Source organism: Coregonus clupeaformis, chromosome 10 (assembly GCF_020615455.1).
Source record: "Coregonus clupeaformis isolate EN_2021a chromosome 10, ASM2061545v1, whole genome shotgun sequence".
Classification (NCBI taxonomy): Eukaryota; Metazoa; Chordata; class Actinopteri; order Salmoniformes; family Salmonidae; genus Coregonus; species Coregonus clupeaformis.
Genome location: NC_059201.1, coordinates 8,692,650 through 8,719,515, shown reverse-complemented (window position 1 = coordinate 8,719,515; position 26,866 = coordinate 8,692,650). Strand labels below are relative to the sequence as shown.

General features: G+C 42.6%; 3 protein-coding genes across 3 annotated transcripts; 1 reads left to right on the top strand and 2 right to left on the bottom strand.

The window, feature by feature from the left end:
- Nucleotides 1–6,182: 6,182 nt before the first annotated feature.
- On the bottom strand, nt 6,183–6,723 carry LOC121575827 (adenosine receptor A1-like). The gene has a single exon (XM_041889119.1). It carries the CDS (start codon nt 6,540–6,542, stop codon nt 6,183–6,185), a length of 360 nt encoding a protein of 119 aa, XP_041745053.1. The 5' UTR covers nt 6,543–6,723.
- A 3,230-nt stretch (nt 6,724–9,953) lies between these two features.
- Nucleotides 9,954–11,071, bottom strand: LOC121575777 (adenosine receptor A3-like). The gene is made up of 2 exons (XM_041889070.1): nt 10,743–11,071; nt 9,954–10,656 (listed from the first exon to the last, which is right to left on the bottom strand). The coding sequence occupies exons 1-2, from the start codon at nt 11,069–11,071 to the stop codon at nt 9,954–9,956; spliced, it is 1,032 nt and encodes a 343-aa protein (XP_041745004.1).
- A 10,629-nt stretch (nt 11,072–21,700) lies between these two features.
- On the top strand, nt 21,701–23,818 carry LOC121575828 (adenosine receptor A1-like). Its single transcript, XM_041889120.2, has 2 exons — nt 21,701–22,029; nt 22,904–23,818. The coding sequence occupies exons 1-2, from the start codon at nt 21,701–21,703 to the stop codon at nt 23,520–23,522; spliced, it is 948 nt and encodes a 315-aa protein (XP_041745054.1). The 3' UTR covers nt 23,523–23,818.
- The last annotated feature ends 3,048 nt before the right edge of the window (nt 23,819–26,866 follow it).

Sequence of the window (26,866 nt, the reverse complement as noted above, 5' to 3'; positions counted from 1 at the left end):
CGATCCCGCAGCTGAATCATCTTTAGAGGACAGTCCTGGCGCTTGCTGGACTTTCTTGGGCACCCTGAAGCCTTCTTCACAACAATTGAACCTCTCTCATTGAAGTTCTTGATGATCCGATAAATGGTTGTTTTAGGTGCAATCTTACTAGCAGCAATATCCTTGCCTGTGAAGCCCTTTTTGTGCAAAGCAATGATGACGGCACGTGTTTCCTTGCAGGTAACCATGGTTAACAGAGGAAGAACAATGATTTCAAGCACCACCCTCCTTTTAAAGCTTCCAGTCTGTTATTCTAACTCAATCAGCATGACAGAGTGATCTCCAGCCTTGTCCTTGTCAACACTCTCACCTGTGTTAACGAGAGAATCACTGACATGATCAGCTGGTCCTTTTGTGGCAGGGCTGAAATGCAGTGGAAATGTTTTTGGGGGATTAAGTTCATTTTCATGGCAAAGAGGGACATTGCAATTAATTGCAATTCATCTGATCACTCTTCATAACATTCTGAAGTATATGCAAATTGAAACTGAGGCAGCAGACTTTGTGAAAATTAAGATTTGTGTCATTCTCAAAACTTTTGACCACGACTGAAGACTGCTGCTGTAGCGAAATGAAATGCCTGGCTAGCTAGCTAGCTATGCCTATGTAAACAGATCCACATGTTTTAGAACGAAAGGGAGAGAGTGTGCAAAGGGGGAGTGACTCAAGGCTTGTTGAGAAAGAGGGCGAGGGAGGGGAAGTCACAATCTACTGCATGTAATTCACTCTGGAATTAAAATGGACTCACTCAGATGGCCTAAGCCTTTTCCAACACCCTGTTAGTGTTATGAAAATGATGGCCCAACCAAGCTCAAGAGAAAATACTAGATCTGTTTCCTCAAACAAAGCATTGTTGAACCTGTTCACCTGAAAACAGCCGTCATCTGACTGCAGGTAGCAGTCTTCTTTGGTTGGAGGTTTTAGAACAATCGTTGGAGTTGGTTTAGAGAGAATCGTCTTGATTGGCATTTCTTTATTGGATCTTGATGGACATTAGCTAGAACATAAAACAGAAATAGGCCTATTGAGTTGTCTTCATGGGATTACACAGTGGTATATATTGTACTCTTGTAAATCTCTCTTCTTGTTACAACGCCATGTTTATTTATACAACAGATGAATGGATTCAATGATCATTTTCACAGACAATATCATAGAAAAAATAATGGTCCAATCAGACCTCAGATCTATACAGCATACCACAGAAGGCATTATTGTATGATTCAAATGTAGAAGCAAGCCATTTGTATGAATGAGTCCAAGGGTGTGTGAGTGTCACAGGAGGTTGGTGGCACCTTAATTGGGGAGGACAGGCTCGTGGTAATGACTGTAGTGGAATGAGTGGAATGGTATCAAATACATCAAACACATGGTTTCCATATGTTTGATGCCATTCCATTAGCGTCGTTCCAGACATTATTATGAGCCGTCCTCCACTCAGCAGCCTCCACTGGTGAGTGTGTTATAGGCCAATTTGACAAGGATCTCGTTATAAAGCAAAATACAAAATATGAATTTTAGCTGGCGTCAGTAAGTTACATTTACATTTACATTTTAGTCATTTAGCAGACGCTCTTATCCAGAGCGACTTACAGTTAGTACAGATATGGGCTAATACTTGCATTTAAAGTCTTCCTGTTTCCGGGATTGTCTATCCCAGGAGGTGCCTATTGCAAATGTTAACGAGATGTTAATTAACTTAATTCTCATAATTCAGTGAAGTGTTTTTTTTTTTGGAGTCCAGTCCACTAATGGGGGCCTTCACAAAACAGACTGCAGTCCATATGCTGTATCCTTCATCCCAGATGATGGTTGCATAGCAGAAGTCTCATTATTATTGCACTATGGCTACTTCTTTGACACAACATTTCGCAGGAGAAGCCTATAAACAGGGCAGGTCCTGGGTAGGGTTGGACTTTCTCAAACAGGGGTGGTGGGCTGGGCTGGGCTGGTTGGGGCAAGGTCTGGTCTCCGTGGGTTTACACAGCATGCAGCGGTGGAAGATCTGGACCAGCGTGGTACGGAACCGCTGTATTCGGAAAGCGTAGACCAGCGGGTTGAGGGCAGAGTTGATGTGGGTCATAAAGATTCCCACATACATGGCGCTCTTGGGCATCCCACACTCCGGGCAGTAGAAGAGGATGCAGTTCATGACATGCAGGGGCAGCCAGCACAGAGCGAATAAGAAGACGACTAGCGCCAGGGACTTGGCTAGCTTTAGCTCCTTGTGCAAGTACTTGCTGGTGTCGCAGGTGGCCTCGGCACGCATGTTAAGCTGCTTCCGGATCACCCTGAAGATCTCGGCGTACAGCGCGATCATGATGGTCAGAGGAATCACCACCCAGCCGAAGAAGTTGAAGTAGACCATGTAGTCCATGCGCATAACCTTAGTGAACTTGCAAACTATTATGTCATCGCTGATGATGCTCAGGTTATTCTTTGTGTGCTCGTTGTGCCAGCCCAACATGGGCACCAGCCCCATCAGGGCAGAGAGGAGCCAGCATAGGAACACTGCCACCCATGCCCTGTTCTGTGTCACGATGATGCTGTACCTGCAGAGGACCGGAGGAATTCAGTTTGAAAAACGATACAGTACATTGACAAACATAGAACATGCAAAACAGTTGGAGGTAAAGCTTAGCTTAGACTTCTGATTATCTCCAGACAAATATGTCTGGAAACATTTCCATAAGCCACTTGTGTAAACCAGCACAGAGCGAATAAGAAGACGACGAGCGCCAGGGACTTGGCTAGCTTTAGCTCCTTGTGCAAGAACTTGCTGGATGCATCAGGCATGCATTGTTAAAGTACATGCTGTTCTAAGGAGCTAAGTATGAGCTTTTATGAATACCAATGATGCACCATCTCTGTTCAATGCATTAATAATTCAATACATTTATGCATGTATTCATTTATAACTTCATTCATACTGTTCTACCTTTGTTTCAGTGCCACTCAAGCTAACGTGTTCCGTGACAGAAGCATAATGGATTAATTTATTCATTGAAGGTGATTTACAAAGTGTCACCAAATAATAATAAAAAATATGGATTTTTTATTTTGGCACATAATACTGAGAGATAAGCAAATGCAAGCTACTTTGCTTTCAGATTTTTTAAGTGTCACCAAATTTCCTCAGGACAAAAATATGGATTTTTATTTGGCACATATTGATTTTAGAATGTAAAATACTGAGAGCTAAGTAAATGCAAGCATCTATACTGAACAAAAATTTAAACACAACATGCAACAATTTAAATGATTTTACTGAGTTACAGTTCATATAAGGAAATGAATCAATTGAAATAAATTCATTAGGCCTTAATACATGGATTTTCAAATGACTGGGTAGGGGCGCAGCCATGGATGGGCCTGGGAGAGCATAGGCCCACCCACTTGGGAGCAAGGTCCACTCACTGGGGAGCCAGGCCCAGCCAATCAGAATTAGTTTTTCACCACAAAAGGGCTTTATTACAGACAGAAATACTCCTCAGTTTCATCAGTTGTCCGGGTGCTGGTCTCAGACGATCCCACAGGTTAAGAAGCCGGATGTGGAGGTCCTGGACTGGTGTGGTTACACATGGTCTACACGTGGTTGGAGGTCCTGGGCTGGCGTGGTTACACGTGGTCTACACGTGGTTGGAGGTCCTGGGTTGGCATGGTTACACAAGGTCTACACGTGGTTGGAGGTCCTGGGTTGACGTGGTTACACGAGGTCTACACGTGGATGGAGGTCCTGGGTTGGCATGGTTACACGTGGTCTACACGTGGTTGGAGGTCCTGGGTTGGCGTGGTTACACGAGGTCTACTCGTGGTTGGAGGTCCTGGGTTGCCGTGGTTACACAAGGTCTACACGTGGTTGGAGGTCCTGGGTTGGCGTGGTTACACGTGGTCTACACATGGTTGGAGGTCCTGGGTTGGTGTGGTTACACGAGGTCTACACGTGGTTGGAGGTCCTGGGTTGGCGTGGTTACACAAGGTCTACACGTGGTTGGAGGTCCAGGGTTGGTGTGGTTACACAAGGTCTACACGTGGTTGGAGGTCCTGGGTTGGCGTGGTTACACAAGGTCTGCGGTTTTGAGGCCGTTTGGAGGTACTGCCAAATTCTCTAAAACGACGCTGGAAGCTTATGGTAGAGAAATTAACATTAAATTCTCTGGCAACAGCTCTGGCGGACATTCCTGCAGTCAGCATGCCAATAGCACGCTCCCTCAAAACTTGAGACATCTGTGGCATTGTGTTGTGTGACAAAACTGCACATTTTAGAGTGACCTTTTATTGTCCCCAGCACAAGATACACCTGTGTAATGATCATGCTGTTTAATCAGCTTCTTGATATGCCACACCTGTCAGGTGGATGGATTATCTTGGCAAAGGAGAAATGCTCACTAACATGTATATAAACAAATTTGTGCAGAAAATTTGAGATAAATAAGCTTTTTGTGCATGTGGAACATTTCTGGGATCTTTTATTTCACCTCAGGAAACATGCGACCAACATTTTACATGTTGCGTTAATATATTTGTTCAGTATATATACATTGCTTTCAGATTTTTATGTGAGAATATAAAAGGTGGTGGTATGACACTCCAAAATGAAGGAACTGTTCCCTTTGATAGCAAGTTGCTGTTGCCATATATTTATCTCTCTTACACAACTCCCCTGTCCACATGACACTACAAATAAATAAGACGCACCAGGAACTCTGCCAAAAAGGCCCAACGAACCAGCCTTAAAAATCACTCCTTGGGACGGACAGGAACATTTTAATTTACTTAAAAGCTTTCAATGTCTAGCCCATTGATTTGTATTAAACTAAGCTGAGATATATGGCTTCCCAGCAGTCTGAGAGAAATTCTACTTAGATTGCCACTGCACACTCCCTTGGTATCCCTCGCACCACAAACAGTTATTTTCAATTACAAATAAAAGTTAACATGTAAGTCATCAATGTGTAATTTAATTCATCAATTTGTAATTTAAGTCATCAATGTATAATTAGAATTAACAGAACATTTTCTTCACTAGGAATACATTAAAATACTGAAGTTGTTGCCCTAAAGCAAAATCAATCTCATTATGGGCAATCCTATATTAAAAGTTTGTGCAAATGTATTGCAATTAAATACAGAAATATTTCATATACATAAGTTTTCACACCCCTGAGTTAATACTTTGTAGGAGCACCTTTGGCAGCGATTTCAACGGTGAGTCTTACTAAGATGCAAAGAGCTTTCTAGATTGTGCAACATTAGCCCATTTTTGTATTTTTGGTCTTATCTCCTGTCTCTCTCTCTCTCTCTCTCTCTCTCTCTCTCTCTCTCTCTCTCTCTACCACACCTGCTGTCTCGACCTCTGAATGCTCGGCTATGAAAAGCAAACTGACATTTACTCCTGAGGTGCTGACCTGTTGCACCCTCTATAACCACTGTGATTATTATTTGACCCTATTATTTGACCCTGCTGGTCATCTATGAACGTTTGAACATCTTGAAGAACAATCTGGCCTTAACGGTACTCTTATAATCTCCACCAGGCACAGCCAGAAGAGGACTGGCCACCCATCAGAGCCTGGTTCCGCACTAGGTTTCTTCCTAGGTTCCTGACTTTCTAGGGAGTTTTTCTTTGCCACCTTGCTTCTACATCTGCATTGCTTGGTCTTTGGAGTTTTAGGCTGGGTTTCTGTATAGCACTTTGTGACATCTGCTGATGTAAAAAAAGGCTTTATATGCATTTTATAGTAGGCCTATGTTAACAATATATTTCCATATTGAAGCAATGCAATTACTTAGAACAATGTGGACTGCAAACATGTTCAACATTTTTGGAAAAATGGGATAGGCCTATATTTAGTTATTTTGTTTCTGTAGGCTATTTAACAAACTAGGCTATAATGGACTAACATTCTAATTGGTGTTGATGAAAACGCAATACATAAAAGACCGTAAATACACAACTTGAAGCAACCACATATTTAGCCATGGATCACGTTGGAACCTACAGCTCTACCGCCAGTGCTAAAATTTACCATTGCACTAGGTTCGTTAAAATAGAGCCCTCTGTGTGATAAAGTTGGCAGTTGTTTTCAGACTGTTCGGAACGCTACCTGGGAAAAGTAAATAGCATGCATAATTCGGTGGACTCACTTCGTGGGAATCTTGACCCGGAGGTAACGGTCGATGGCGATGGCCATTAGGGACAGGATGGAGCCCTGGGTGATGATGAGGAGCAGGCAGGAGAGGAAGAGGCAGGTGTAGAACTGAGTCTTCAGCCCCAGACTGATCACTACAGCCAGGGGGATGACCAGGGCTCCCACAGCGATGTCGGCCATCGCCAGAGATACGATGAAGCAGAACGTGGTGTCCCTCAGGGCCCGGTTCATACAGACCACCAGCACCACCAGCACGTTGCCCAGCACAGAGGCCAGGGCGATGGCTGTCTCCATGGAGATGTACATTATGTCCACATGCTCCCGTTGCTTGACACCATGAGAGGAAGACATTTTAAAAGTCCTCGGATTTCCCCTTGCCTTGCCTCAGATTAGAAATTGTTTAAGAGGTAGTTAAAGGTTCTTCTTCTTCGGTTGGTCCTATGCATTCAACTCATTTCATTGTGTCCTCTACAATTCTGTGTGTTCCCTCTGAGCTGCTGCTGCTGCTGAGAGAAGCGTGGGTGGTCGCTGACCTGGCATTGACTCACTGAGTGGGTCCTATGTCGATGGACGGATCTGGGGAGATAAATGTCCAGCATCCTCTTTTAGCTCCACACTGACTGGCTGATCCCCTGCTTCTCTCCTTCCCTCAGAGGGGAGGGGCCTCGTTCTCTTTGTAGCAGGTCTGTACCTCCTCCTCCCATCACTCCTCCGGAACAATAGTGAGCTTCTCACACACCATCAGAAGTGTGTGTGTGGTGTGTGTGTGTGTGTGTGTGTGTGTGTGTGTGTGTGTGTGTGTGTGTGTGTGTGTGTGTGTGTGTGTGTGCGTGTGCATACATGTGGGACAGGGGGGAGCTGTGACTGTGGTCTGGCAGGTGGGTCTTATAAAACAAGCTTTTGGGAGATTGGATATTTCTTAGCAGTGCCACTCAAGATAACAGGGTGTCAAATGAAAATGTGAGAGCCTAGGTGCCATTTAAAGATTTTAGTACTCTTTCTGTCACCTGAGATGTACTGCAGACAGGACCTTGACACTTACCCAAGAGGATTTGTGAGGAGCTAAACTAACATTCTGTCCCCCCATGCTTTTGTGCTAACCAAGACCGATTTCATCCTCTCAAATGGCTTTGCATAAATGACTGGACCGTACACTGTGTCCAGATGAGCTGTACAGTGGGGGAAAAAAAGTATTTAGTCAGCCACCAATTGTGCAAGTTCTCCCACTTAAAAAGATGAGAGAGGCCTGTAATTTTCATCATAGATACACGTCAACTATGACAGACAAAATGAGAATTAAAAAAATCCAGAAAATCACATTGTAGGATTTTTTATGAATTTATTTGCAAATTATGGTGGAAAATAAGTATTTGGTCAATAACAAAAGTTTCTCAATACTTTGTTATATACCCTTTGTTGGCAATGACACAGGTCAAACGTTTTCTGTAAGTCTTCACAAGGTTTTCACACACTGTTGCTGGTATTTTGGCCCATTCCTCCATGCAGATCTCCTCTAGAGCAGTGATGTTTTGGGCCTGTCGCTGGGCAACACAGACTTTCAACTCCCTCCAAAGATTTTCTATGGGGTTGAGATCTGGAGACTGGCTAGGCCACTCCAGGACCTTGAAATGCTTCTTAAGAAGCCACTCCTTCGTTGCCCGGGCGGTGTGTTTGGGATCATTGTCATGCTGAAAGACCCAGCCACGTTTCATCTTCAATGCCCTTGCTGATGGAAGGAGGTTTTCACTCCAAATCTCACGATACATGGCCCCATTCATTCTTTCCTTTACACGGATCAGTCGTCCTGGTCCCTTTGCAGAAAAACAGCCCCAAAGCATGATGTTTCCACCCCCATGCTTCACAGTAGGTATGGTGTTCTTTGGATACAACTCAGCATTCTTTGTCCTCCAAACACGACGAGTTGAGTTTTTACCCAAAAGTTCTATTTTGGTTTCATCTGACCATATGACATTCTCCCAATCCTCTTCTGGATCATCCAAATGCACTCTAGCAAACTTCAGACGGGCCTGGACATGTACTGGCTTAAGCAGGGGGACACGTCTGGCACTGCAGGATTTGAGTCCCTGGCGGCGTAGTGTGTTACTGATGGTAGGCTTTGTTACTTTGGTCCCAGCTCTCTGCAGGTCATTCACTAGGTCCCCCCGTGTGGTTCTGGGATTTTTGCTCACCGTTCTTGTGATCATTTTGACCCCACGGGGTGAGATCTTGCATGGAGCCCCAGATCGAGGGAGATTATCAGTGGTCTTGTATGTCTTCCATTTCCTAATAATTGCTCCCACAGTTGATTTCTTCAAACCAAGCTGCTTACCTATTGCAGATTCAGTCTTCCCAGCCTGGTGCAGGTCTACAATTTTGTTTCTGGTGTCCTTTGACAGCTCTTTGGTCTTGGCCATAGTGGAGTTTGGAGTGTGACTGTTTGAGGTTGTGGACAGGTGTCTTTTATACTGATAACAAGTTCAAACAGGTGCCATTAATACAGGTAACGAGTGGAGGACAGAGGAGCCTCTTGAAGAAGAAGTTACAGGTCTGTGAGAGCCAGAAAATCTTGCTTGTTTGTAGGTGACCAAATACTTATTTTCCACCATAATTTGCAAATAAATTCATAAAAAATCCTACAATGTGATTTTCTGGATTTTTTTTCTCAATTTGTCTGTCATAGTTGACGTGTACCTATGATGAAAATTACAGGCCTCTCTCATCTTTTTAAGTGGGAGAACTTGCACAATTGGTGGCTGACTAAATACTTTTTTTCCCCACTGTATGTGATGTGATATATGTTTTTACTTCCTGAATAACCACACAGAGAATCTGTAGAATTAGAAATAGAACCTTACATCCCCTATAGATAAATGCTATGTCCCGCCTTTAGCCTTGTTCATAAAGGTGAATGAATGAATAAATCAATCCATCCTCTTTAGTGTGGCTGGAGTGCTTCCACTGCCTGTACAGATTTCTCCTTAATCACAAAGCATCAATAAATAAGATACATGGGAGTAACTGAAATGATGTAATGTGCAAGTTATTCAGTTGCAATCCGTGATTTAATTTCATTACACCAGCTAAATAACTTGTGAGTAAGATGGTAAGTTTCGAAGGGTACATTAGTGCATAACTACAGCCATTCAGTTATGCAACTCTATAGTGGCAGGCAGATGATTATCACATTCATGCTCATGGATACATTTCAACACACATTTTCTTCCCTTTTATCTTTTTGAAACGTTATAATTTTATGTGATTATTTACTTGAACTTCACTCAGGTTAACAGCCCACCATTTGCACATTAATTCACATTCTGTACCTTCTCTCCATCAACTTATCATTCTGTACCTTTTCTCCATCAACTTATCATTCTGGACCAGCTCTTTGCTAGAATAGTCATGGAACCATGCAGAAAAGGGACACACAATTTAAACACTGACATATTGAAATATCATATGCACTGAAATTAATTGAATTGGAGTGGCATTGCATAATTTTGATGACTGCCAGCAAGCCTCAGTACATTCAAGAGTCTTTAAACAGGAAATCGATAAGAGCCCAGTTACTTGACTTCCTTGTAACTTACTCTGTCTATTTCTCTCACTCAGTTTTTTTCAACAAATGCGAAATATAAAAATATGCCAATGTTTAACACCCTGGCAGTAGTTTCCCCTTATTATACAGGTTCTAAGGTGTTCATGCACTTTGCCAAAGAAAAAAAGCCAAGCGACTATCACTTCTATTGTCTTCCTACACTATTAACATGCTGTACCCTCAACTGTGTCGATTTTCACAACGCTGATAGCATTGCCATCAATATTTCTGGCCGCACTGTTAGGGTTGCTGCTGATATTGTTTTCAGTGGTCTGGTTGTTCTGAGAGCCCTGACTGTCTCGACCCACAAAGAACTTCCTCCAGATCTTCAGGTACGCTTCCTGGATCTTGCGGATCTTGAAGGCATACACGATCGGGTTGACAGCTGAATTGCCATGGGAGAGGAGGATGCCCACGTAGAAGGCCTGGTGGGGTATGTCTGATGGGTTACCAAAGTAGGCAACACAGTTCATGAAGTGCAGAGGGAGCCAGCAGAAGGCGAACAGCACCAGGACCAGAGTCAGGGATCGGGCCAGGCTCCTCTCCTTCCTGAAGTAGGTGTGGGACTGGGCACCGCTCCCCACCTTCTCTCTCAGCTTCCTCTGGATGCTACAGAAGATGTAGCAGTACAGGACAGCCATGATAAGCAACGGGGTGAGGGTGCAGAGGAAGAAGGCAAAGTAAACAAGGTATGACATGGGAATCACAGCCAGGAAATGGCAGGGGATGGTGGTTGAGTTCCCTGAGTGAGACAAGTTGTCACCGTTGTACCACCCAAACATGGGTAGGAAGCTCAACATGAAGGCAACAAACCAACATATTGCTACCACCACCCAAGATCTCCTCTCTGTCACTGTCTTCTTGTACCTATTGAAGCAGAGAATCTGTTAATCTGACATGACAACCATTTTTTAAAAGCTGTGTGTGTGTACTGTATATGCATGCACGCTCACCTGAGAGGGATGAAGACGCGTAGGAATCGGTCCACAGAAATGGCTAACAGAGACATGACTGAAGCCATTGTCAACACGACGACCACACAGCTTATGAAGAGACATACATTGAACGAGGTGCACACCCGTCCATCCACCAGCACAGCCAGCGGCACAGCCACAGAACCTACAAGGATGTCAGCTGCAGCCAGAGAAACCAGAAAGGAGAAGGTGGGCTGCCGTAGAGAGCTGCTCGACCACACTGCCCAGATCACCAGCACATTGCCCAGACAGCAGGCAACAGCGATCAGCATCTCCAGTACTGTGTAGACCACCTCTCCTCCAGACATCCTGTCAGCCATCCAAGGTAAGTTTAATATTGGCAATTACTGTACTTAACACTAAGTGTGGTCTATTCTATACCCCTGGAGATTTGCCAGCACGTTTTTTGTTCCTGTAGGCTCAAGGATGTTCACTTGATCATTGAAAAGGTTTACGGAAATGTCACAGCCCCCACCTGACTGCTCTAGGTTGGTGATAGGTGGTGTTATGGAATCTCACTTCTCCTACACTGCTAGTAGGAGGAGACTGTGTATAAAATAGTTTAAATATAGCATAAATAGACTTGTAGTAAATCTGTAAAAACATAAAATTCTACCACAGCTAAAACATTTTTGTTCTTCTCAGAGGAAGCCTTATCCTACATAAACGTTTGGTAATAAGAGGCAAGGTGTCGCCATCTTCAGCTCTACGTTGGCTGGAGAAATATGTTTAGCTGTGGTCGTGCTGTACACATTTCCTGTGGCTTTCGAGTAAGGATGTTCAAAAATATACTTGCTTCTGAGAATGGTATTCATGTCACAATGTGGCAAGTGACAGGAGTAATGTCTGGAATGAGCAGGCACAGTGTTTCAACATGTATTACAAGGCATGGTTTCCAATCATCATCGTTTCAGTAATCAAGTTCAATCACCATTTTTAACAATGTCCCACAATTCAGTTCAAATGTTTCACTTACATTATATTTTCTTTTTGCTTTTAACTTAGAAAATCATGCTACTTCAAATTCCAGCCTGGTCTCATAGACTAGACGTAACATAGTAAATGTAAACACTCAAATTAGTATTATATGTTATGATATATATTAGGTTTGGTATGGTTACATAAAGCAGTGGGTTACTTAAGGCAAAAACAAAAGGAGGGTGGTTGGTCGGGGTGGGCGTATAACGCGAACGTCTAGCAAGCCAAAGGTTGCATGTTTGAATCTCATCACAGACAACTTTAGCATTTTAGCAACTTTGCAACTACAACTACTTAGCATGTTAGCTAACCCTTACCCTAAACTTTTAAATAATATAATATGCCATTTAGCAGACGCTTTTTTCCCAAACCGACTTACAGTCATGCGTGCATACATTTTTACGTATGGGTGGTCCCGGGGATCGAACCCACTACCCTGGCGTTACAAGCGCCATGCTCTACCAATTGAGCTACAGAGGAATTTAACTAACCGTTCCCCTAACTCTACCCTTAACCATTTAACCTAACTCCTAACCTTACCCACTAACCCTAACCCCTAGCCAAACAAAACAAATGGGGCATACAGTGGCTTGCGAAAGTATTCACCCCCTTTGGCATTTTTCCTATTTTGTTGCCTTACAACCTGGAATTAAAATGGATTTTTTGGGGGGTTTGTATCATTTGATTTACACAACTTGCCTACCACTTTGAAGAAGCAATATTTTTATATATTTTTAATTTTTTAGGTGAAACAAACAAGAAATAAGACAAAAAAAGAGAACTTAAGCGTGCATAACTATTCACCCCCCCCCAAGGCTGCCCGTCCTCCTTGCTTGGGCAGGCTTCGGCGTTCGTCGTCACCGGAGTACTAGCTGCCACCGATCGATGTTTCTGTGTTACACTAGTCTTGTCTTTATTATTCACACCTGTTACCCATTATGCTTATTTGTTTCCCTATAATTACCTCTGTTTTCCCTCCTGGGTTTGTGCGTGATTGTCCGTGGTTTTACGTCGTTTGGTGAGCTGTTGTGCTGCTCTTCCCTGTGTAGAGGGTTTGTTATGGTTTACTTTTGTTTTAGTAAATCCATTCATTTCTCAGTTCTGTGTCCTGTGGCTGATTCCGTTTCACCACTTCACCCAGACGTTGACAAATCTCTGGAAGACTGAAACAGGTTTCCCTCAAGAATTTCCCTGTATTTAGCTGATGATGATGATGATGATGATGATGATCAGAGTGATTCAGAAGAGATCATGGGTGGATATGACCCTGTCATCAGACAGAGGTTGGCCAGAGCGGAAAGAAGGGGTGATGGAAGTTGGAAGAAGAAGAATACAAGCGATTCGAGCTCTGATGAAAACGAAGATGGAGACAACGATGAAGATTTGGAGACTAAAGGTGCTTCATATTCAAGAGGATTTTATCCTCCAATGACTAACACAGAAGAAATAGAAAGAGATATAGACCGATGCGTATCATTCCTGCATAAGGCCAATAATTTAGAAGAAGTAAAAGAACTGGAAGAACGACTCAAGAAGCTGAAGACGAAGGAAAAGAAGCTGCTGAGAAAATAATCCCAAGAATCTGAGAAGAGATATACATTGAGGCCAAGGAAAGATGGCACTAGTAAGAAAATTATGCCGGTGATCATTCGAGGACAAAACCTAGAATATAAGCCTTTGCAGAACACCGATATGTCAGATATACTTGAGAAGCTGCCTACTCTTCAAGATGGAGCATATCCTTGGATTTCAAAGTTGGAAGAAATTACGGTGGGAACACAGTCTGCCATAGGAGACATTAAGAGACTTTTGGCTAATCTCCTTGGGATTCCAGGTATGGAAGAAATTTTTCAGAGAGCTGGACTTCATAGATATGTGGGAACTGCTGTGAATGATCCTGAATTGTTGGCTGCAAGCAGGAATCGGCTGTGGAGAGCACTGAAGGATACGTTTCCAACAAATGTGCATCCTGACAACATTCTGATTGACCCACTAGGACAACAAGAAAATCCGAGAGCCTACGTGTCAAGAGTTCATCAAGTGTGGAGAAATATTACCGGAAATGATCCAGATGTGAGTCAAATTGAGCAGTCAATCTTGAGAGCTAAACTACAGATGGGACTGCCCTTACCGGTAAGGAGCAAACTGGCAGAAGTGGTTGGACTTGGGAGCATGACAAAAGGTGTCTATACAGATCATATAGCCCATCAAGTGGATCTGTACCGGAAAAAGGAACACAACCAGAAAGAACAGGACCAAGAAACTCTCAGAAAACTCAATCAAATACAACTGGAGAAGAAGAAGGAGAAAATAAGCTTGGTTATGCAGGAATCAGTGTAAACCAAATCAACAATCACTGCTACAGTTTCAACTGAACAAGGTCAAATACAATTGTACCAGACACCAATAGCGGTACCAATTGTTTCATATCCATAGATAGTTTCTGGAAAGAAAGAATTTCAGAGGAAGATACAGGAGCAAGTGAAGATCATCTGGAGGACAGGTGAATCCTTTAGAGGAAAGGAGCAAGAATTCTAGAGGTGCCCAGAAGATCCGAAAAGGAGGAGTTTCAACTGATAGCTCCGATTAGAGAAGAAGAGAAAAAGATCCAACAATTGAAGTGAAAATAAACAATGGACTATGGGAAGTGATGATGGATAGCAGAAAGGCGTTTATCTGTGTTCAGCCTGAAGAGGTTACACATCTCACTATGTCAAATCAACTAATTATGAGAAGGATTTGGAGGAGTGAAAATCAGCGATTTCTGAAAATGATGATTTTGGCTCAAGGACAAGGAGAGTCATAAGCTGTACGGAAGATGAACGAATGTGTTTGAAGTGTGAAGATGAATTGAGAATCTATGGAAGAAGAGATGTTGAAAAAGTTCAAGAATGTTTGTGATATCAAAGTAGTACTGATATTGGATTTGTGAAATCAGCTCAATTGAGATGAAAGTTGAGGAGGCAGACCTCCTTGGAAGAATCAGTATCCATTGAAAGATGAAGCAATCCAAGGGATTGAACCAGAAATTTAAGGACTTTCGAAAGCAAGTGTTTTGAAGACAATAGAAAAATCGTTAGAGTAGCAATCAAATATTGTTTTGGAGAAACCATGATGATTTAGTAAGCTATGGGTTAGCTTATGTTGTAAATGGGAGATTAGGATAAAAATCACAAAGGAGTAGAGTTTTTGGGAACCATATTTTCTTGAATAGATTGACTATGTCATAGGCAGATGCACAATCTGTTTGAAAATAATGTGTGACTGTTATTCTTGGTTACATTCATATACCAAGAGGTTCATAAGATGTTCAACTAAGCTAAAATATGCTCAGTCGGTTGCAAAGTTGTTGTGTAAAGAAGTCATAAGCAGGTGGGAATTTCCCGATTTAATATCCTCAGAAAATGGGAAAGAGTTTTGTGAATAAATCAGTGAAATGGGTTTTTGAAAAAATTAGAGAAAGATAAAATTGGAAAAAGTCAGACTAAAATGTTATGAAAACTACAGTTGAAATAACTCTAGGAAATTTGGAATATCTGATTGTGGGACAATTATATTATTGTGATGAATCAAAGGGGGGAAATGGAATGTCATTATTTTATATATACCTTCATATATCAATTTTAGTTGACATTGATGTTTTAATTTGCATGTGTTGTTTTGCAAAAAGATACTGTTTGGTATTTTCTTTTCTTCCAGAAGCATATGGGGGAATATGTAGAGGGGACTCAAATACTCAAACATGGACAATATGAATGGACTGGAGGAAGTGGAACAAGGAAGGAGTGGAAATGTTCCGATTCCATCATCAACGTCGCATTGAAAGACGACACTGTGGAGGAGATGAAGTGTAGTGGACTACATTCCAGTGTTATATTCTTTCTGTATTAATTTTTGAACAATTATGTTTTCTGTGTTGGGTACATGTGGGGACCTCAGATGTTTTTGTTTATTTCGTTGAAGTTTAGGGATATGGGGTCTAGGCAAGGAAAGAGAGAATCCACAGGAGGGTCCGATGGGTCGACCAGCCTGAATGTGGACATTTTGATGGTATTTTGTTTGCTGGGGTTTTCATATGTATTCAATTGCATCATAGCTTAAAATATATTCATGAAGATGTGTGAATTGATCTGGAGTACTTAGGTGGTCGCCTAGGGCAGAGGGGCCGTGAGAGAATTTTCCTGTCTTGACTGACTGATGGATATTTGGAATGAAAGCTGCCAGACAGGTTTTTCGCTCTTACACTCCATGACAATTCATTTACACTCCATAACAATTTATTTACACTCCATAATAATGTATTTACACTACATACAAAAATGTGTCTATATAAACATGTGTTTAATCTCCATAAATTTTGGTTTATTGTTAAAGTTACTCAAGAACAAGAATTGTTATTTGTCATAATCCTATTATTTTTGTTTTCGAGACTTAATTAGTCTCGAAGGGGGGAAATATGTAGTGTCTTAAAGTCTACAATATGCTGACTGTTGCAGAAAGTGTGATAGAGGGAACTTGGCCCTAAGATTTTGCTGATGTGGCAAAATGGTGTACTCTACTGTGCTGGAAACATCTGGAAAACATTACTGTGGTTCATGGAAAGATGATATGGGGAGCAGTGTGGAAAAGGCCAGGGATTGGTTTTTTAGAATCACACCATATTACGTCATAAATAATATAAAACCATGTCTTGAACAATAGAAGGGGAGAATAGCAAATTACTGATTGGCTGTGCTGTCTCACAGATATCTGCAGAATCTGTCAAATTCCGATGCTGGAACCTTTGTTATAATAAACCTTTGAAAACAGAGTACAGTGTCGGCGGATTCCTTATCATCACAAGCATGGACCAGCAAAGGTGTGTCTTTTAGACACTACAGCGCCATCCATCATTCCTTCAATTCTGACCAGTTTCCCAGTCCCTGCCGATGAAAAACATCCCCACAGCATGATGCTGCCACCACCATGCTTCACTGTGGGGATGGTGTTCTCGGGGTGATGAGAGATGTTGGGTTTGCGCCAGACATAGCGTTTTCCTTGATGGCCAAAAAGCTGAATTTTAGTATCATCTGACCAGAGTACCTTCTTCCATATGTTTGGGGAGTCTCCCACATGCCTTTTGGCGAACACCAAACATGTTTGCTTGTTTTTTTCTTTAAGCAATGGCTTTTTTCTGGCCACTCTTCCATAAAGCCCAGCTCTGTGGAGTGTACGGCTTAAAGTGGTCCTATGGACAGATACTCCAATCTCCGCTGTGGAGCTTTGCAGCTCCTTCAGGGTTATCTTTGGTCTCTTTGTTACCTCTCTGATTAATGCCCTCCTTGCCTGGTCCGTGAGTTTTGGTGGGCAGCCCTCTCTTGGCAGGTTTGTTGTGGTGCCATATTCTTTCCATTTTCTTATTATGGATTTAATGGTGCTCTGTGGGATCTGAAAGGCCCCAGAATCTGCAACACCACTAAGCAAGGGGCACCACCAAGCAAGCGGCACCATGAAGACGAATGAGCTCTCCAAACAGGTCAGGGACAAAGTTTTGGAGAAGTACAGATCATGGTTGGGTTATAAAAAATTATCTGAAACTTTGAACATCCCACGGAGCACCATTAAATCCATTATTTAAAAAAGTATTATTTTCCTGGAGGCAGAACTGAGCGATTTCCGCTAGATTTGCCAGCTGAAAAGTCAAAATTGTCTATATTGTACAAATTCATGAAAACAAAAATGTGCTTTTTGCTCTTAATTTAAGGTTAGGGTTAGGTTTTAGGGTTAGCAGTGTGGTTAAAGCCTCGATCACACCGACAGCTTCATTGCGTTTTGGTACACCAGAAGTGCATTCATTTCCAATGGAATGCTGCATTTGCCTTGCAACATTGCATTGCAGAGGCAGTTGCAGTGCATTCTGTGTTCTGTGTGGTGCATACGTTGGATATATCCAACGTATGCATCAAATTGTATGTGTAGACTTGACAGAAATAGTAGCAAAAGGTGAATGTTGAACTGTTGTTGTACACATATCCAATAAAAAACAGTTTGACTGTAGAATTTATTAAGCAGCATTGATGCAATGACACTGTTGGTCTGATCGAGGCGTAAGGGTAGGGTTGGGTTTAAAATCCGATTTTATGACTTAGTGGCTGTGCCAGCTAGTGACTATCGTGCAGAGCTGCCTCCAGTACATGAGTCATCCCAATATATGCCAACCTGAGAAAAATGCATTAACCTATAAAACCCCTCTTTGCCCAGAACTTTATATATATATAAAGTGATTAGAACAGCGCCGGAGAAGATGGCTGCCGTTTTACAGCCCTCTAACCAATTGTACTATTATGTGTGTTTTTCCGCGTTATTTGTAATTTATTTTGTACATAATGTTTCTGCCATCGTCTCTTATAACCAAAAAGAGCTTCTGGATATCAGGACAGCGATTACTCACCTCGTATTGGACGAAGATTTTTTCTTCAACGAGGCGGCCGCGAAGGATATCATACAGACACCCGACAAGGCCCAAATCCCAGTCATTCGCGTGAGGAAGAGACGGAGATATCGTGGACGTAGATCGGGGTGCCTTGTAAGGATCCGACGGCGAGCGAGTAAACTGCCTCTTCCATCAATCCTATTAGCCAACGTTCAATCATTTTAAAATAAATTGGATGACCTAAGATTACGGTTATCCTACCAACGGGACATTAAAAACTGTAATATCCTATGTTTCACCGAGTCGTGGCTGAACGACGACAATGATAACATACAGCTAGCGGGCTATACGCTACATCGGCAGGATAGAACGGCTGACTCCGGTAAGACAAGGGGTGACGGTCTGTGTATATTTGTAAACAACAGCTGGTGCACAAAATCAAATACTAAGGAAGTCTCGAGGTTTTGCTCGCCTGAGGTAGAGTATCTTATGATAAGCTGTAGACCACACTATTTACCAAGAGAGTTTTCATCTATATTTTTCATAGCTGTCTATTTACCACCACAAACCAATGCTGGCATTAAGATTGCATGAATGAGTTGTACAAGGCCATAAATCAACAGGAAAACGCACATCCAGATGCAGCGCTCCTAGTGGCCGGGGACTTTAATGCAGGGAAACTTAAATCTGTTCTACCTAATTTCTACCAGCATGTTAAATGTGCAACCAGAGGAAAAAAAACTCTAGACCACCTTTACTCCACACACAGAGACGCATACAAAGCTTTCCCTCGCCCTCCATTTGGCAAATCTGACCATAACTCTATCCTCCTGATTCCTGCTTATAAGCAAAAACTAAAGCAGGAAGCACCAGTGACTCGGTTAATAAAAAAGTGGTTAGATGACGCAGATGCTAAGCTACAGGACTGTTTTGCTAGCACAGACTGGAACATGTTCCGGGATTCTTCAGACAGCATTGAGGAGTACACCACATCAGTCACTGGCTTCATCAATAAGTGCATCGATGATGTCGTCCCCACAGTGACCGTACGTACATACCCCAACCAGAAGCCATGGATTACAGGAAACATCCGCACTGAGCTAAAGGGCAGAGCTGCCGCTTTCAAGGAACGGGACTCTAACCCGGACGCTTATAAGAAATCTCGCTATGACCTCCGACGAACCATCAAACAGGCAAAGAGTCAATACAGGACTAAGATTGAATCGTACTACACTGGCTCTGACGCTCGTCGGATGTGGCAGGGCTTGAAAACTATTACAGACTACAAAGGGAAGCACAGCCGCGAGCTGCCCAGTGACACAAGCCTACCAGACGAGCTAAACCACTTCTATGCTCGCTCGAGGCAAGCAACACTGAAGCATGCATGAGAGCACCAGCTGTTCCGGATGACTATGTGATCACGCTCTCCGTAGCCGATGTGAGTAAGACTTTTAAGCAGGTCAACATTCACAAGGCCGCAGGGCCAGACGGATTACCAGGACGTGTACTCCGAGCATGTGCTGACCAACTGGCAAGTGTCTTCACTGACATTTTCAACATGTCCCTGACTGAGTCTGTAATACCAACATGTTTCAAGCAGACCACCATAGTCCCCGTGCCCAAGGACTCTAAGATAACCTGCCTAAATGACTACCGACCCGTAGCACTGACGTCTGTAGCCATGAAGTGCTTTGAAAGGCTGGTCATGGCTCACATCAACAGCATAATCCCAGAAACCCTAGACCCACTCCAATTTGCATACCGCCCCAACAGATCCACAGATGATGCAATCTCTATTGCACTCCACACTGCCCTTTCCCACCCGGACAAGAGGAACACCTATGTGAGAATGCTATTCATTCACTACAGCTCAGCATTCAACACCATAGTGCCCTCTAAGCTCATCACTAAGCTAAGGATCCTGGGACTAAACACCTCCCCCTGCAACTGGATCCTGGACTTCCTGACGGGCCGCCCCCAGGTGGTAAGGGTAGGTAACAACACATCTGCCACACTGATCCTCAACAGGGGGGCCCCTCAGGGGTGTGTGCTCAGTCCCCTCCTGTACTCTCTGTTCACCCATGACTGCATGGCCAGGCACGACTCCAACACCATCATTATGTTTGCCGACGACACAACAGTGGTAGGCCTGATCACCGATAACGATGAGACAGCCTATAGGGAGGAGGTCAGAGACCTGGCCGTGTGGTGCCAGGACAACAACCTCTCCCTCAACGTGACCAAGACAAAGGAGATGATTGTGGACTACTGGAAAAAAAAGAGGACTGAGCACGCCCCCATTCTCATCGACGGGGCTGTAGTGGAACAGGTTGAGAGCTTCAAGTTCCTTGGTGTCCACATCACCAACGAACTATCATGGTCCAAACACACCAAGACAGTCGTGAAGAGGGCACGACAAAGCCTATTCCCCCTCAGGAGACTGAAAAAGATTTGGCATGGGTCCTCAGATCCTCAAAAAATTCTACAGCTGCACCATCGAGAGCATCCTGACTGGTTGCATCACCGCCTGGTATGGCAACTGCTTGGCCTCCGACCGCAAGGCACTACAGAGGGTAGTGCGTACGGCCCAGTACATCACTGGGGCAAAGCTTCCTGCCATCCAGGACCTCTATACCAGGCGGTGTCAGAGGAAGGCCCTCAAAATTGTCAAAGACTCCAGCCACCCTAGTCATAGACTGTTCTCTCTGCTACCGCACGGCAAGCGGTACCGGAGTGCCAAGTCTAGGTCCAAAAGACTTCTCAACAGCTTCTACCCCCAAGCCATAAGACTCCTGAACAGCTAATCATGGCTACCCGGACTATTTGCACTGCCTCCCCACCCCATCCTTTTTACGCTGCTGCTACTCTGTTAAGTATTTATGCATAGTCACTTTAACTCTACCCACATGTACATATTACCCCAACTACCTCAACTAGCCGGTGCCCCCCGCACATTGACTCTGCAACGGTACCCCTCTGTATATATAGCCTCCCTACTGTTACTTTATTTTACTTCTGCTCTTTTTTTTTCTCAACACTTTTTTTGTTGTTGTTTTAATTTTACTTTTTTGTTAAAAATAAATGCACTGTTGGTTAAGGGCTGTAAGTAAGCATTTCACTGTAATGTCTGCACCTGTTGTATTCGGCGCATGTGACCAATAAAATTTGATTTGATTTGATATATATATATACTGTATATATAACATAAATAATAGATACACAAAGATGCCATTTGTTTTATTAAAATGACCGAAAATTGTTTTTACTTACATGATTATATTAGAATAATTCATAATAGATTATTTTAGGATGCAGGACAGTTTAAAATGTGGTTTATATTAAAGATTTGTCAATGTGCATATTATTAAAACCTTTTGCATTTGTTGAAAAGGAAATGGAAGGTAAGCATGAAGTTGCAGGGGGCAGTAACCTTTTCAATGAGCAAAGACAGCCTGGTCCAAGAAACATTGTTGTAAAATCCTCAGGATTATACAGTAGAGTTCAAGTCTACAGCAGAATAGTAAACTTCCCTTGGACGGCTGACAGGATGTCTGGAGGAGAAGTGGCCTACACAGTACTGGAGGTGCTCATCGCTGTTGCTTGCTGTCTGGGCAATGTGCTGGTGATCTGGGCAGTGTGGTTAAACAGCTCTCTACGGCAGCCCACCTTCTGCTTTCTGGTTTCTCTGGCTGTGGCAGACTTCCTTGTAGGTTCTGTGGCTGTGCCAGCGGCTATACTGGTAGATGGAAGAGTGCAGACCTCATTCAATGTCTGTCTCTTCATAAGCTGTGTGGAAATTCTGTTGACATTGGCCTCTGTACTGTTTCTGCTAGCCATCTCTGTAGACCGATGTCTACGCGTCTTCATCCCGCTCAGGTGAGTTGTCTTCTGACCTAGATACAGCGCCCTCTGTAATTATTGGGACAGTGAAGCATTTTTTCTTAATTTGTTTGAAATCAAACAATGACTATGAGGTTAAAGTGCAGACGGTCAGCTTTACTTTGAAGGTATTTTCATCCATATCGGGTGAACCGTCTAGATATTACAGCACTTTTTGTACATAGTCCCCCCATTTTAGGGAACCAAAAGTATTGGGACAAATTCACTTATATGTGTATTTAAGTAGTAAAAAGTTAAGTACTTGGTCCCATATTCATAGCACGCAATCAAGCTTGTGGATGCATTTGCAAATTTGTTGGATGCATTTGCTGTTTGTTTTGGTTGTGTTTCAGATTATTTTGTGCCCAATATAAATTAATGGTAGATAATGCATTGTGACATTTTGGAGTCACTTTTATTGTAAATAAGAATAGAATATGTTTCTAAACACTTCTACATTAATGTGGATGCTACCATGATGACAATACAATACATTATCTTCCATTCATTTCTATTGGGCACAAAATAATCTGAAACACAACCAAAACAAACAGCAAATCAATCCAACAAATGTGTAGAGTCACAAGCTTGATGTAGTCACTGCGTGCTATGAATATGGATGAAAATACCCTCAAATTAAAGCTGATAGTCTGCACTTTAACCTCATAGTCATTGCTTTTGGAGCATAGAGCCGAAAGAAGAAGAAAAAAAAAGTACTGTCCCAATAATTACCGAGGGCACTGCATGTATCACCTCGCACATTCTCTCAAATGATTTCCCCTCTGTAATTATTATTATAAATCTGATGTGTGCGTACAAAGGAAAGCATTAAGGTTGTCATGTCAGATGAACAGATTCTCTGCTTGAACAGGTACAAGAGGACAGTGACAGAGAGGAGATCTTGGGTGGTGGTAGCAATATGTTGGTTTGTTGCCTTCATGTTGAGCTTCCTACCCATGTTTGGGTGGTACAACCGTGACACCTTGTCTCACTCAGGGAACTCAACCACCATCATCTGCCATTTCCTGGCTGTGATTCCCATGTCATACATCGTATACTTCAATTTCTTCCTCTGCACCCTCACCCCGTTGCTTATCATGGCTGTCCTGTACTGCTACATATTCTGTACGATCCGGAAGAACCTGAAGGGGAGGACGGGTAGCGGTGCCCAGTCCCACACCTACTTCAGGAAGGAGAGGAGCCTGGCCCGATCCCTGACTCTGGTCCTGGTGCTGTTCGCCTTCTGCTGGCTCCCTCTGCACTTCATGAACTGTGTTGCCTACTTTGGTAACCCATCAGACATACCCCACCAGGCCTTCTACGTGGGCATCCTCCTCTCCCATGGCAATTCAGCTGTCAACCCGATCGTGTATGCCTTCAAGATCCGCAAGATCCAGGAAGCGTACCTGAGGATATGGAGGAAGTTTGTGTGTCGAGGTGACAACCAGACCACTGAGAAGAACATCAGCAGTAACCCCAGAAATGACTAATTGAGCGGCGTTCAACATTGTGAGTGAGGGACAGTTAGTGACATGTAAAGAGTGTGGTAAGAAGTTATAGTTCCAGGGTTTTATTCTCAGATCCTTTGAAAATGGTCATTGTAGGGATGCAAAGCAATTTAGAATGTGGTCTACATCTCATATGTGTCTTTATGCGTTGTATTAACAGTATAATATAAACATGTGTTACTGTTATAGATCAGGTAGAGCTAAGGTCCTCTGTAGCTCAGCTGGTAGAGCACGGCGCTTGTAATGCCAAGGTAGTGGGTTCGATCCCCGGGACCACCCATACACAAAAATGTATGCACGCACGACTGTAAGTCGCTTTGGATAAAAGCGTCTGCTAAATGGCATATTATTATTATGTCAAAGTATGTTACTTTAGCATTGCTCAACGGTGTTGGCGTATCACAGCAAAGTGCATTTGTTGCGAATGAAACTGATGGTTAAAAATGAAAATAGACAGACTATTGGGTGTTTCCTTTAATTGTTGCATTTCCTTTGTCTAAATGCCACTTCCTCAATCAAAAAGTGTGTTGTTTTTACAATTGTTACCATCTGTACAGTGCTTTCCCAGAATTGGAAATAAGATGTACTATCTCAATAAAGGAGTACTTCTCTAATTAACTTCTTTATGATTATGGTTATTTTCAACACAACGTTCTAACACAACTTTCCCCACAAGACTATGTTTATTATTGAGTCTGTAGACCTGTACTGTATTTTGTGGCAGTAATGTCTTTATACCATCAGGTGGCACATAAAATATACAAATAGTTCTCCATCACAATTTTCCAAATCAAAATATACATTTTCTGAGATGAGGAAATCCTCTTTGAAGTAAAGTTCTTATTTCAAAATGGTTTGTAAAATACATACTATTACATTTCATGTAATATACAATTGTTGTAGCTAATATTGTGTCTATTGATTAATGTATATTGACTGGCAGTACATCTCTACCCTTCCCCTGGTCTCGTGTAAGTACACTAGATGGCAGTACGCAGTGGGATACGTATTACATTATTGCAATAATGCATATTGCAATAGATGAACGCATTTTGTTCCTACCAGAGTGATACAATGGCTGGATATACTCTATCAGACCTCCACTGACCTTTGTGTATTTTTCCTTTAGAGCTACATACTTTCAGTCTTGCTCACATATAAACTAGGTCATACTTTACAGTAACTCTTCAAGTCATTGTGAAACTAGTAGCATTGCTGTGGTAGATGTAGTTTCATCCACAGTTGTGGTATGTCTACACAAAACATTATAATCTACATGACATTATATACAAGAGAAATATCATTTATGAACAAGCTAAAGAGTAGAGGCCCTAAAAATAGGAGTAATCTGAGGTCTTGAATTACTTAAAAATACAGACTAAAAGCTTTATTTAAGATTTATTCGTTAATAGAACCTTGAATAATGTTGACATGTAACATAACACAAGCCTGAAATTATTTATTTAGGGCTTGATTTAGGTCTGGAGAACCAACCCTTATAGTTTAGATTATGTCACACTCATATATTCTCTCTTGAGTGCATTTCATATTCTTCATATCCTGGGGTGCTCTGAGTCGTGAATCTATGAGCAGAGGTGTAAAGTAACTCATTATAACTACTCTCAATACTGTAATTGAGTAGCTTTTCTGAGTACTTTTTAAAAAGTATTTTTATTAAAGTAACAGTACTTCTACTTGAGTAGGATATTTCAGTACACTTTCCACCCCTGGTGAGTGAGGGAAAAGGGAGTTTGTGAGTGAATGAGTGAGAGAGGGAAAGAGGGAGTGAGGGAAAGAGTGTGAATGGTTGAGTGAGTGAATGTCAGCCGGTCCCATGGACAAGTAAGATGTAACAGAGGGGTGAATGATGGATTTAAAGGGTGAACGACATGGAGTCTGAATTATATTGAAGTCTGACAACTTTATTGTTTATGCACTTTATTTTGTATTGCTTAAAGTAACAGCACTCCTATTTGAGTAGGATATTTCAGTTCTCTTTCCACCCCTGCCTACAAGAACAGTTAGGTCAGATGTCTCTGGAGTCCTGCACTAGCAAGGATTTAATAATAAACACACCAGCGCTCCTCTGTTGCTTTACCATAGTAAGATTGCATCCAATGCATAGAGGAATTCAACGAGCAGCTTTCTGTGGAGTTCCTCGTCACTGCAGACGGTCAGCGTGCCTCTCAAGGAAGGCAATAGACTGTATAGTTATCACCTGAATAGGATTCTATCCCTCCACAAACTATACAACCTACTACCTCACCTCGCCAGGACACATTCACCTGAAAGACTGACAGATGAAGGGGGAATGTCATTCAAACACATACAGCGTGAGGCGACAACACAAACACACTCGCCCTAAAGCACACTTTCACTCCAACACAATAGGGCCATATCACAATAGGCCCCAATCGCTGTAAACCAAATAACGAATTGGGTGGTCCAACAGAGGAAATGTTGCACATCCTCATGTTGTCCTGGAACATTCAGTGAATGGATGTGATATGCTAATGGTTTAACTTCCACAAAGAACAGAGACAAGCTGCAGGCAGGTGTCCAGGCTGGGGAGACGGATGGGACGGCCAGGGGAAAATGGTCAGGCTTCAGGGGTATTGACGATCAGTCTGTCTCCTTAGGAAAGACAGTAGATTGTATAGTTATCTCAGAGGGAGGACATATACCCCACAACTATTCAATCTACTACCTCAGCCTCAAGGACAGGTGCTCAATTTATCATCAACCCGGAGAGGAGGTTAGGACTTCTACTGGGAAACTGTGAGAGAAAGAGAGCGAGAGAGAGAGAGAGCATTTGTATGTTTAGTGGTTGATCATTACTGTACATAATAAACACATACACACACCTTTGCACATTTGCATTTGTACAAATGCTCACACATAGATGCACACACATTCAGACACACTACAGGACAGTAGATTTAACCAACTTGAATAATCAGGCATAAACAGAAACCTTGCACAGATCCAGATTATTCAAATGACATCCCCCACAATGGACTGAAGAGTTAGTCTGGTAACAGTTTTATAGGGAGTTAGCTCCAAGGAGCAATTTCCTCTTTGGTTTTGGCTCTGCTCTTTAAACCTGGGCCTGGTTCAACTGCTTTGCTTTGTGTGATCTGTGTTGCTGAACCCAAGGAATCATCCATTCATATTAAGGCCACGACAGCTGTGTTCGTGTCACTGTGACAGTTATAGAGAAAAGCAGGCATGTGATCTGATCGATACAGAATCGCAAAAGGTAGCTTAGGTCAAAAGATAAACTAAATAAAAACAAAACAATACAGTCACTACAGAAAGTGTGATAA